Source organism: Atractosteus spatula, chromosome 8 (genome assembly GCF_055471065.1).
Source record: "Atractosteus spatula isolate fAtrSpa1 chromosome 8, fAtrSpa1.hap1, whole genome shotgun sequence".
NCBI classification, from domain to species: domain Eukaryota; kingdom Metazoa; phylum Chordata; class Actinopteri; order Semionotiformes; family Lepisosteidae; genus Atractosteus; species Atractosteus spatula.
This window is the reverse complement of record NC_142713.1, coordinates 50286102-50300129: the sequence shown is the minus strand read 5'-3', so window position 1 is coordinate 50300129 and position 14028 is coordinate 50286102. Positions and strand designations below refer to the sequence as shown.

Below are 14028 nucleotides of genomic sequence, written 5' to 3'. Positions count from 1 at the left end.
TTACTGAGATTACTGAGAGTTTTCCACTATCACCATCACATTAACGGCTCACTTTCTGCTTAAATGTATTGCAGAAAAATCGCATCATTAGCATCCTGCCACTTGCATGTGACAGCAGTTTAATGAGAAGGATGCGATGCCTTGAAGAGTGTTCTCCATGAGACTGACCTATTCCATTCCCAATTTTCTTTGAGCAGCCTTCAGCAAAGGATGTGAACGAATGCTCTAAAGACACGTACCTTATTATCTGAATTAACAACGGCTAACAGGGAAAAACAGGCATTCTCACTTATTAACATTGCTTTTACTCAAATCAGTACAGTTATTTTAAATTTCATTGTAGTGGTTAAAAGACAATGACAAGGGATTTTCTAGTTTCTCCAAAAAATTTATAATTTTTTTCTGCTCATACTAATCAATGTCCAACCACAAGTGTATTTATTACACTTACTTATTACATAAATTGTATTTAATACAATATCATTACCAGCAGCATTATTTTTTTCCAAAAAACTTTATTCGGTGGCATTAACATCTTAAAATCTGGACTACACCTACACTGATACCCCCCTGGTTTTGCCACACTTAGCACTAGCTTTGCTCTTTCAGTTAAGAAAGACAGTGCTGCACCAAAGCATCTAAACAAAAAAACCCCACTAACATTACATTACCCGAGTAACAGGAGTAATGTTATTTTAAAGAGTAAATTATATATTGCTGTATGTTTTTTTTCTGTTTTTTATCTGTCCTCACTGCTAGCATCTTTACAATCTTTTTTCAGAACTTAAAAGCACACAATACAGTAAACAATGTCCCAATGTTTTTTTTTGCAGTCCAGCAAATAAATATGTGTACTATGATGACATAATAGGTATAATTCTTGTAGCATGCCTGTAAATAGTTTTATAAAACCTTTTCTTAAATCCTAGAAGAAACAAGTGTTGTCACTTTGTTTAAAATATCACAAGTACTTAAAGTAATGAAGTTGCAAACTGAGTTTACACTAGTAGCTTAGAGCAGGCGGATTTCTATGCTGACTCTTTTAATCTTTTATTTTATTTTTTCTCGTTATTAAATCGCCTTTATTTTCCTACAAATTATCAATCTGTAGTGTATATAAACATTTATATTTGAAACAACATTAGTCTTTGTCTCTAAAAGATGCTCTGGATGAGTGACAGTACAGTATGTCTGAGACTTAATTGAACCATAAACTAAAAGGAAGAGAAAGAACCAAAATTTCCACAGATCCCAGCTTCTCTGTGTAAAAACTTTCATTACAAGCTCCCCTAAGAACATGATATGCTTGATTATCAACCGTAACATGTACTGCCATCTGAGATTTGTCATTCAAGCTCAAACACTTTCAAAAGATACAATCAACTAGGAAATAATAACATGAATGACTGAATAACAAAACCCATTTCACATAATGAGCATTCTAATCAAGAGAGATTACATTATCTACCATCTCAGCTGTGGAAATTACAGAGCCCCTAGCACCTTGGTTGGCACAACACTATAAATGATGCTTAGCCTGGAAACTGACATGATGTGTAACATCTCTCAGGACTTCTAAAATAAAGTTCAATTACAGAGGTTTCATGACAGAAGTCTATCCCTGTTGTATTGACCATTAGCGCTCCTTTAGCTGAGAAGCCTTTTGCCCTAGCTTTCAGATTCGTCAAATTTACATTAGATGCTCAGTCTAACATCAGTGAAGTTCTTGCCCAATCTCTGCACACGAGGTTTCATAATGAGAATGAACAGCAATGAAAGGGCGCATTTAAACTACCGACAATTAGTGGACATACCATTAAAACAGGCTTGCTAATTTTTTTTGCATATCTTCTGCAATTCACATTCCCCACAGCTTTTCATTGCAAAGCTACCTATAATCACAATTCAGGGAAAAGAAGAAAATCAACAAACATCAGAACTTCTACAAAGCAAAGATCAGAAGTGAAAACTAATTCGAAGTATGAGGCACGTGTATACCCAGAGGCTTGTGGTTGTGGAACAAGTCGATACCCTGGTATGTTTCAAGAAATGGCTGAATGAGATCCTTGGATCAATTAACTATTAACTACCAAACGGGCTAGATGGGCTGAACGGCCTCCTCTTGTTTGTAAAATTTCTTGCGTTCCAAAAAATTCCAAGAAGCTTTATAAAACTCCATAACTATGTGACATGCGTTCTACACCAGTGGGCCGGTGAATGAGGATGGCAGGTCATTACCCACAGCTTTCTGGGGAATGTAGTTCAGACAAGGGCTGTCAGCTTGTCTGAACCTACCTCTTTCTCACACCTTTGTTAACTTTGTTTTCAAACTGCAAACCATGGCTAATAACTCTAAACCAGAACCCGTGATCCCATTGACCACACCAAGCTGGAGCCTTATGTTGGCATTTGGAATACTCGACAAGGCACAGTTCTTTAGCTTCATGACTACTTTCAGAAAATGTGCCCCACGCATTAACCACAATGCACTAAATGAAAAGCTTCCGTAAGAGAGTTTACTTTCTCGTGATCCAGCAATGACGAGCCACAAATTCACCTAAAGCCCTTACTCACTGGCCCTCTCCCACAAACACCTGCCAGCTGAATAGAGTTATCAACATTAACTAACTAGGTCGGTAGGAGAACAGAGAAAAAAAAAGACAGAAAAGGCTGTCCGATAAATTCTTAAACTGATGGAGCAGCCAACAGCGGCAAGTGTGAAAATCACCTAGGAACAGCTGAGGGCATGTGGATCAGATGATAAAGCAAAGCTCCATCTTCTTTATTTATATTAGCCCCTGCATCGGGGGTGGTTTTACACTTCACTGTAATAAAAGACATGTAAGCCCTGTCAATCTCAAAGCTTTTCAAATGATTATTTTCCATCACATTTTATTACCTTCGAAATGCTTTGCAAATTGTGAAGACAGCATTTCTTGCAAATTAAAGCAACCTTACTAGGTAATGAAACTCGGCAGTGATGAAATCCTCTGCATATTAATTATTTCAAGACAAATTGAAAGAGGGTCATCAAAAAGACCACGTTAAATTGCTCGAGCTTTCTTAAAGAGAAGTTCAATGTATCCACATTTTTTTCTTTCAAAAACATTAAAGTACCTGTCGTTGTTAGGGGTAACAATCTTCATATTTTTAGAAATTCTACTATGTGCAAGCACAATTAGGATAGAGAAGACTCCAATGTATTAAGTGGTTAAATAGAATGCACAATGTGAATTATTAGTTCAGAATTATTAGAAGAATTTTCAATGTATCTGCATTGTTCTCTATTCTGGTCAATTGGAGTGCTGCCTGCATTCTTATTTATCACAATGCATTTAATTAATTATTCTTCCACAGCAACTTCAGTGGATGGTAAATGTTTGGAACACATATTTTTGAGTTTTAACTATCCAATCAGAAGCTACAAAGACTGCTTCCTATTCATAAAAATTTCACTTCTTTAGAAGTGCAATGTCACATCAGATTGGCTGTCACACAAGATACCACAAGATCCAGTTTTTCTGATGCAGTCCGAAAGACACCAGGAGAACAGTAATATTGTCAATGTTAAGCGGCAGTTGGCTAACACACTGGACAGGAGAGAGAGTGTACAGCTTTGTTGTCTTCTAGAATGTCAGCTTGACTTCTATCTTGATTGGGTTGCAAAAGATTGCAACAGAGGGTCAATAATAGATACTGTAATAATATGACAAAGCAACAGGACAACAATCAATTCTTTTTACTGATGAAACCCGTGACTAGAGCCATTTAAGGTGGCATCCTGGTGGTACTTCCATTAAACTTTGACTTCTATACTGCATTTTTTTTTCAATTTTAGGTTACAAGCATGGATTCAAAATTTGAACATTACAGTAGGATACATTGTTTTTGCCCTGAATGTACCCTGTTCATTTTTTAATTCTTCATTATGATAATGATAAAACTGGAGCGACAAAGCATATCATAACTCTAAACTGTGTGCCACCGTGCTACCCCTGTTATAACGGCATGTTTTAGAATTAACTGGCAATACAAACTTAATCCTCTCATTGCTGCTAAGGGAACCCTGGTCACAGTCAACTGGTGACATGACTTAGATTCGAACCCGTGATGCCTGAATCACAGAGTAAGCACCTTTACCAGGTGAGCCATCGGGGTGTTGTGTACAGTACATTCTCAAAAACAACTAAGAAAGGTAAACAGAAAAGAAGCTTTTCTTTAAAATGATATTGTATTTGCTTTGAAGTAGTCAAGGTAGTACCTTTGGATATTGGCTGACATCGAGTATGTTATAGGAGTCAAATCGCTTAGACGGGCCACATGAAAAACAAAGATTTTGTTGCCAACTACTACAAAAAATACATAAGCCACACCTGGCAAAACCAAAAAAATCGCCAGTTGAAGAGACAGATGAATGGCTGGGTTTGCTTGAGGGCTGCCACCTTTTCCACAGAAAATGCCAGAAAACTACTGTGCTGGCTTTGATGGAAGCCTCCAACTTTGCAATCCCACACTGTTTTCATATTTTAATTAATCTACAGAGATAAGGATCCCCTCTCACCAGACACTCCTCGCTAAAAATCCCTAACCCTAACACCCATCCTCAACCTCTTACGGACTTAATCCTGCTGGTAGAAAAAGTCTACCAACTCTGAATCTGGGCTTCAAAGAGGAAGAAGGGAAGATTTTCCATGAAAAGTGACCGACTGCAGAATCGAGGATGCTGGCAAGAGTCCATCTCCCAGAACCAGATGTAAATAGTGTTCCACAATATACAGTATGAGCATTATTTGTTTTTAACAAAAAGAATAATAAGAAAACAGAGGATTAACATCACTGCCCTCTCACCACTTCTAAACTGATACTTATATGTGAAACAGAGATGGGGAAATCACATTGAACCATCAGAAAATATACCTTTCTATTTGAATTATCAAAGCTGAAACCCCGTACAAATGTGTTGGTCATGCAGACGAGATTACTGCAAATTATTTTATTTCATCCAGCCCACTGGAGGACAGTTAAATTCTGACATTCATCAAAAAGGTATTAGTTAAATGGCTGCACCAAGCAAAGCTAATACTAGATTGAGCAGCTATGAATCAAGTATGTAATCAAAGCATGTGAACTTTTGTCAAGAAATTATAATTAGGGTTGCCTGTTTTCAGTTCATATTACAACCAAACCAATTTACTTAAAATAATTCTTGTGCATAGTCTTTAGAAACAAAGTCAAAACAGATAATTTAATAATCAGGCTGAGTTTGATGAGCCTTCATTTTTACTCTGCAGCATCAAAAAGATGTACAAAAAAAGCAGTATACTGACTGCAAAGGAAATAGCATTGTTATTATAAGAGAAGAAAACTCACTATTATTATTATTATTATTATTATTATTATTATTATTATTATTATTATTAGTTTAATAAGCAGGGGATATGAATTACAGAAACCATGTGTAATGTGTTGAGAATATCTTTAAAGTAAACTTGTTTAACAAGCACGCAATTATGTATACAGTATATATCGGGAAGTATGTAGAGGTCTGCTTGTTTGGTCATACTAAAATATGTATGATTTCTCCTGGCTCCAGACATGGTTTTGCAATGCTACTTACAGTTTTAAAGGTAATTGCAGGATAGAATAAAGAATAAAATACTAGCAACCATTAATCATGCCTATCACAAAATATTTCTATACATTTAAATAATTCTTAATACAAAAGGTATTTCTATAATAATTGAGTATGAGATCACGTGATCGGTAATTATAATACAATTTTTATTTCTGAGTAAAGTGCTTTACAAGAAGCTCGAAACTCTGGAACACTAGGATGGAATAAGAGGACTGGTATTACCAAGATGCATGTCCAAGGCTACAATTCCCTGTCACCTTGTTGGTTGCTTTTAAATACCCATTTCCATTTTTATTTATTGCTGTTCACCTTATTCCACCCTGCCCGAATGAGCTTTGGAAATCCCGGTCACGCTTGGCTAGTGCCATGACCCCAGACACAAACCCATGATCACAGAGCTCAGCCTGTGCTGAGGTGAGCACTTTCCCAGACTGAGCCACAAACAGACATTTGTTTAGGACTTAAGAAAGTCTGCAGACAAGAGGCTATCCAGCCCATTGAGCCCCGTCTTGATACTAGTAACAACTTGATCCTAAAATCTAATCCATCTGTTTTTTGAAAGAAGCAGGGATATCGGTTTCCACAATGTGACTGGCTAACTTATTCCATACTACCACAACACTTTTTCAAAATAAGCATCATTTGTCCTCAGCTATAAATGTACTTCCCCCTAGATGTCTTTTAGGCCTAGTCCATGTTGCACTGTTCACTGCCCCTGAGAATTCTGAATACCTGAAGCAGGTCCCTTCTCAGTCTCCTGTATTCCAGACTACAAAGAGTTAGTTCTTTTAGTCTGTCAGGCTAGTGGCTCCTGCTGTGGGGGTCAGGCTTTATTACACTGTACCTGGGTGTGACTTCTCTTCTGGAGCTCGGCACAATAAGCCTACTAGAATCCAATGATGGCGTGAAAAGCAATAAAAAAAAATGTCTGCACGAGCCAGAGTTCCAGGTTATTTCCCCAGGAGGATATTTTGTAAAAATGTTCAGCGTAACTCTCTCATTATTTAATTTGGTATGCGGTATCCCAAAACCTAGCTAGAAAACACAATGATTTTATTTTAGAGACCTGTGCGGCTTTCTCCCATTACACCTGGGAATAGCAATGCCACACTTCCACAGGCAGAATGAATAATAAAATTCCAAGTCTTTTATGTGATCTGTCTAAGAAAGCTGTCAGAGACACTGTGATAAACAGTTCTCCTTTTCTTTATACCCAAACAGTGGGTAGCCTTCTTGGCCAATGAAACAAGTGTAAAGAGGATGAATGTGCTATTGCTGTGATAACACGAAGAGGGAAAAAAAAGCTGTTAAACTCCTGAATCTGCTGCCTGCCTGCCTCCTGGCTGTCTGCCTGCTGTCATTTTAGCAGATTGATACAAATGAGTTACTGAGCTAACTGCATGATAGCTTTTCTCCATATTAAACGCAGGCCTTTGAGAAGATAAGAGCGAAAAAGGCTGAAAAACAGTTAATGGTTACATATGAAACTCTTCATTCCATAGAAAACAAAATGAAAGTACGTATCAAGGACAGTGAAGGAAACAAGAAGCTGCAGTGCTTTATGCTAAACATTATGTGCATTTCTAATACAAGAATGAGTAATGGCAGAGCTGAACGGGATTTCTCAAGAGGAAAACCATTAAAGCAGACTGGCAAATATCAATATCCCCCTGCTTCACAAAGATGGATTAAACAGAAAATAAATAAGAAAGCATTAAGATTTAGATTAATTAAAAATAACACTTAAGCAGCTAAATTTGAAGATTTGTAGCACCTGCCACAGAAAACTATGTAAAATACACAATTCACCAACATGTTACTTCTACAGTGAGCTTCAGGCAGGACATAGAATGGAAAGAAAACTGACATTTTTAAAAGGAGCTAAAAAACTGAGCAGACTGGTGACCACACATCTAGCAGGCCTTTTGTCAGTGTGCATCAATGTAAGCTGTTTTACCTTTGAATGAGATTGATATGCAACCATTATTAAGTTCTTGCATTAATACGTTGTCTTCTCTCATTCTTTGAGTGTATTATTGCACCTCAGAAGAGGAACATGAAAAATTAAGCCCTATTTATCTGTCATAAAATTGTAGTGTAGGGTTCAGCCTAATGAGCTTCTACTGGAGCTAACATAACAGGATTTAGCTCTGTCTTGGAGGGAAAATCCCATTACAGAACAGGAGGCACAACGTATTAAGTCTGCCCATCCATTCCCAGCCCATCATAACAGTGCCGTGAATGGTGAATTAGGAGGACCTAAGAGGGTGATATCAGATGTGGACTAAAATAATTTTGGGTTAACTCGACTCACCAGAACCAGGACTTCTTTTGCTATTCCAAAACCACTCCAGTGGTCAAACTGTTGCAAACTAAACCACTGCATCACTGTCTATTTCATTCTTATTTATACTTACACTGAGTCTACAAAGTCCATGGCGCATAAAAAAAAACGTACATCATCAAGTGTCTTACAGGCTGCTGACACCCAAGTGTAACACTTAAGGATTATCTTCCCTTTTCTAAAATACCCAGTTAAACAAGCTTATAATGGGTTACCGTTCAAAGTATTTTGTAAAAGAACAGATTACCTCAACATTTGCTCACCTGGAGAACCGTTTGTATCTTGGCAAACACATCGGCCATGTCATACAGCTTGACGAGTCCCTCTTGGGCACCATTAGGGGATCTGACGATCTGCTGCAGGTGCCCCAGGACGATGCTGTGAGCAGCAGCCACAGCATTGAACTTGTCAAACAGCAGCTCCAGCAGCTCCAGAAGCAACCTTCAAACGGCCCAAAGAAGAGAATACACTTACACACTTACAATTGCACAAAGCTGAAGAATAAGAACTACACAAACATCTGTCAAGAACTGTCAGCCTACTGAAATGTTACTTTGAGGTTTTTGCACTTTTCAAACTTTTCAAGTTTAAGATCACACAAAATATTAGAAAATGTCTTATATCTTCCTTCTGTAAGAAGATATAAATCTGATGAATGGAAATAAAATTGCTTAGAAATGCACGATGTTGCATTTTAATTTGGAGATTAGAATAAATTATCCTGCACTCATGAGTTGTGTTTACAAAGAGTGGATTTTCTGTCACTTTCTTTACCAACAACTTACAGTATCTGCAGTAAAACCTTTAGCTAAAGTTCAGTTCAGCCTAACTTTGAAACTGTGTTAGCCTAAGATACAAAGATAGCAATCCACCCAAAAAAAGAAAAACTAAATCAGCTGAGAGCTTATATCTTGGTTTTCTGTTAAAACAAGTTCCATTTTTTCCAAATGTTTTGCTTCCATGTGAATTTTAAATGTCTACAAACAGAAGTTTGTCATATAAGCCTTTTAAAATAAATGTTAGAACATAAAACCTTGGAGGGGTTGATATGGTTGATGAAACATGATAAAGGGGGCTCATATTTTTGCTTTCTAGAAATACAAATGTGATTTTTGAAAGTTGACCTAAACCTTTCTCGTCTGTACAATGAACTGTGCTATGATCCTTTCATGTCTCTGTGACAGCTCCTCCCCAATGCCTGAGCAATTTTCATATTGATTTTTAAAAGGAGGTAAGACAGCTCAGTATAACAGTATCTCCATTATTTCTTTCCCGGATGCGGACATAGGGCTGTTACAATGTAAAGCATTAAGTAACCACCCTAATTCTTAATTATTCAGTGGAACAATTAGTTAGTCAATTGGATAAATGACACCGTCTTAAGATTTTTCTAAAAACCATGGCCCTCCAGAGTCAGGGTCACCTACTCCTGCTCTCCACAGATTGATGCGAGTCTGCTGTGCTTGGAAATGTATTGTAGGAGTCGAAAAAAACACCCCGTGAAGTGCCAAAACATAAATCACTTTTCTCATTTCGCCATACAGGCCATTCACCGAGAATAAGTGCGCAAACTGTTAAAACTTCTAAAGATGATTTGGGAAACTGCTGTTTCATAAGATAAACATTTCCATCCATCCATCCACAGTAAGCCACTTATCCTGGCAAGCAGGCTGCCGGCTATCCCCAGAGGCATAAAGCACAAGGTGGAACTAAGATTCCAGGACTGCCGTTTCCCTTGGATGGGATGCCATTGCATTGGCAGATAAAACTTTTAGATGCTTTACCTATTATGATTAATTTGAATATACTGTAGAAAAAAAAGGGTGTGGCACAGTGGCACAATGGTTAGCATTGCTGCCTCGCAGCGCTGGGGCCCTGGGTTCAATTCCAGACCTGAGGTGCCCTCTGTGAGCAATTCGTAGGCTTTCCCGTGTTTGCGTGATATTTTGTCAGGTGTCTCCGGTTTCCTCCTACAGTCCAAAGGTATACTGGTGGGTTAATTGGTTTCTGGGAAAACTGGCCCTGGTGTAAGTGTGTCTGTGTCTGTGTGTTTATGCCTGCGTGTGCCCTGTGATGGACTGGCATCCCAGCAAGGGTATATCCTGCCTTGTGCCCATAGTATGCCAAGGTAAGCGCTGACTCCCTTGTGAGTCTGTACTGGATAAAGTGGCTAGAAAATGGATATATGTACAAAAAGAAATTAAATACAATTACTTAACAACAGTTCTGGCAATAAAAGTCCTTAAAAGTGACATTTGGGTGATTTTTATCAAGGTGAGATGGACAAGCTGTGGGGGGTACGACCAGGAGTAACACAAACTTCAGTCCCAGGAACAACAATGTTAAATACCTGTCCTGTCAACTACATCAATGATGCATACTGGAATTAAAAAGCTCCAGAAAAAGAATAGCACTGCAGTACCCTGGGTTCAAACCACAGTCTTCTAATGAATTCCAATGGGAGCCCTGTTGCAACTGAAAAACCTATAACATGATAAAATTAGCTGAGGTGAAAAAATGCTCCTAATGTCATGAGAAAAGCTCTCACATAGAGGCAAGACATTTTTCTTTTTTTTGTTACTGTAGCTATTTTGTCAATCTTGGTAAAACCGGTCTGTAAAAACTCAAGTCAAGATAATATATCTATACTGCACTATGCAACACTGTCTCAACCACACACACGTTTCAGGAAATGAAATGAATTTAAATAAATAGTATTCCAAAATAGTATTCCATCTACATATTGGAAGCCTCTGGGTTGTGACTTAGTGTATCTTCTTACGTAAGATATAAAGCACATACACAAAATATAGACACTTGCTTCTCAAATAAGCTCTCCAGATGATTTTTGTGGGAACGATAGTGTCATGACAATCAGGGTTCAGGTCCTTTTGCAAATATCTTTCATGAAAATGTGATGCCGGTCTGTTACTTGTGTTAAAGTTCATGGAACATACTGTAGCAGTAAATTAATGTGTATTTCCCTTCCAATCAAAAGGCACGCTTACTGGCTGCACCTCACCCCACTGCTGTGAAAATAAAGCAGCTATTTGGGTTTCATCACATCCATCAGTGTGGGTGTAAAGTTTAATATTATTTTACAACATTTGATATAGGGAAAACTTAATTTAGCTGTTACACCCCTTTATCAGTCACTGAATTTAAAGATGCTGATGATATGTAGAACAATTTCTTGTGTGTACAAATCATAAATCAATTGTCTGTTTGTTTAGAATTTGAGAAGCTCAATTATTTATAAACGCATCTCAAATGGACTCTTTCAGGTCAGAAGATACGCTTAGTTAATCAACTAAGCGTAGCTGTTTCAGGCTGAGTATACTGGTGCATATTAACCCAAGTGCATTTTCCTGGTAATTCTCCCAGGGAAAGAGGCCTACAAATCCTTAGATGTTATTCTTTGTAACTTCCCAGATGATTTTTTGGGGCTGCTCTTCGGGAGATCTTGTCAGGAAAACTAGTACTGAGTAGAGTAGCTGCAGTTTTAAATATTTTCAATTTGCAGACTGTCTGACAGTAGATGGCTGAAGCCCCAAATGTTTAGAACTGGTTATGTACCCCCCTCCAGGCTGATGAACATCAACTACTCTTTCAGAGTATATCACTGTGACCCTCTTGTGATCATGCATAATAAGTTTACAGTAACCTGAATGGCGTTGACAAAGCTCTCAAAGTTTCTGACAATTGTCGTTACGTCCCAGTGTGTGGTCTGTGTGTTTTTGTTGTTATGTTCCACACTGCTGACCTTGATTGTTCTCCCTCCCCAATTGGCCCACCATCACACCACTGTTTCAGTATGATGTCATCATCAATCAGCCTCTCAGCCAATCAGACTGCATCTTATTCACTATATAACATGGAGGTTTTCTGGAAGGAGAGGGCCTTTCGTTTGTCTTCGGTCCCGTTTGGTTTTGCTTTGCTTCGTTTCGCTTTTGCTTCAGCTTTGTTCGTTTGTTGTTTTGTGTGTATTTATTTTCGTATAGCTTCGGCTTTGTTGTTTTGTTGGTTTCTGTTAGTTTCTTTGTACTTTAGTTTGTTTGTGTTTATCCTTGTTTTGCCATTACCTTGCCCAAACGTGTTACATGTTCAACCTTTGTGTTCTTTTGTACCCTGTTCCTGTTGATTACTCTTGTTTTCCCTTATTTGTATTCCTAGTTCACTTGTGTTTTTGTGTGAACTTTTGTGTATAAGGTTAGTTTATGTTGTTGGGTACATTCTACACACTTAGTTGATTTTGTATTAGTCACACTAGTTTAGTACGGGTGAGTGCCGTTTGTCTTGTATGGTTTTGGGTAGTCAGTGGAGGTTAGCTAGGGTGTTGAAGACGCCGAAGACCGTGTGTTTCGGGTTTTCTTTTGTAGTCAGGTTAGCTTTCACTCACTTTCCTAGCCAGCTCCGTTTTGTTTGTTATTTTCTTTTCTTTGGCACCACTCTAGTTCCTTACCCCTTTGTTAATCGTGTCTTACCCGTCACTTATTCAACTTAAAATCATCACTTTTGCACCCCCCTTTGCTAAACCCATCTGGTAATTTAAGAAAAGACATTGGATTAAACAAGGGTTCCTTGCTATGAAATGGTAATTGACATAATTCTACTGGGGGTTCACAGACCGAGCCCTGTATTTGCTAGGGCTATTATTATTAGCTTTTATTGGTAGCTTATTAGCTGCTATGAGAGCAGAGTTACCACCTTGTAGGCAGACCTCATCAGATCTCAGAAGCTAAGCAAGGTTGGGCCTGTCTGTAATTACTGTAATTGGAGACTCCTAAAAAATCAGGTTTCAAATCCTGCTGCTGGACCCTTTTTGTATCATATTCTGGAAAATGTATTAGAAAAAGTGGTTCCTTCGAACCAATTAGGCTTTATATAAGTTGCATAATTCCTTCTCAGAGGTTACATAAGGTGTGAAAACAACATGACCATCCCTTTATGACCCTTCTAAAAGATATAACATACACACAACTTTTCTTAACCTGAATCCTAAAGTTAACCCTAACGTTATCCCTACCTCCAATCCCAACGTTTGCATTAATTTTTAATATACTAGACCTGAAACGTTTCACACACCTGAAGAAGGCTCCATGGTTTTCTTTCTTTTTTTTCAGGATGGAATAAACCTATTACTTGTTCCTTTAAAGCCGACGCATGCTGCCGCAGCTTCCCACCTGAACTACTGAAACGTTTTATGACATGCATGACAAATGTTACTTGTGTATCTTTTGGAACAACAACTATAAAGTAGCATGAATGTTGTTACAGCATATTACAACACCTCTATAAAGGTATAACTACAGTTTTTGAATTGTGGGAGGAAACTGGAGCACCTAGAGTAAACACTGGGAGACTAGACAAAGTCCACGCAGAAAGCGATAACACCCCAGATCTGGGATTGAAATCCAGGCTGCCAGTGATTCGAAGCAGTAATGCTAACCACTGCACCACCATGCCACCTTAATCATAGTAGAGTGCAAGCTATATAAAGCTTAACTCAAAGGCACAGTTATAGAAAATGTGTTTATCTCATTAAGTTTCCAGCAGTAAGACACTAAAAAAGGACCCTGCAGAAACTCACTACTTGCCTCAGTGTTAATGGATGCTGACACATACAAATTCCAATTAGAAACTGTGATACTATAGATAAAGGCATCGAGAAATCTGTAAAAGCTTATTCTCAAAGACGACACATTTTGCCCTAAAAGCAACGTAATTGCTGCTCTAATTTTACAGATTTTATTATACACCACATAACTGCTGCTGCAAAGCCATTAGCCTCCATTACCCTTATAACAACCATGGAACAGAAAGTTAAAAACAAGGAAAACATTTCATTAAGTATAATCTTTGGGGTGGTGGCAGTACTCCACAGCAAAAAGGGAAACCTGCAACAAAGAAGCAAAGACTAAATAACATCAGCATTTTAACATGTCAAGTTCTGAATTATTTCAGGCACAACGGTTAGGACATGCTGCAGGATTGTGCTGCTCTGACCCAAAATGGGCTTAAACTGCTGATCTTCAATAAATCAGAACTT

General features: G+C 38.1%; 1 protein-coding gene across 2 annotated transcripts in view; it reads right to left on the bottom strand.

Moving 5' to 3' along the window:
• exoc4 (exocyst complex component 4) overlaps positions 1-14028 on the bottom strand; it is a 217901-nt gene that overhangs the window by 176266 nt on the left and 27607 nt on the right. For both annotated transcript variants that reach the window (XM_088923436.1, XM_088923437.1), the window contains exon 7: positions 8243-8420. In XM_088923436.1, the coding sequence (XP_088779562.1) occupies positions 8243-8420 (178 nt within the window). The remainder of the gene's footprint in view (positions 1-8242; positions 8421-14028) is intronic.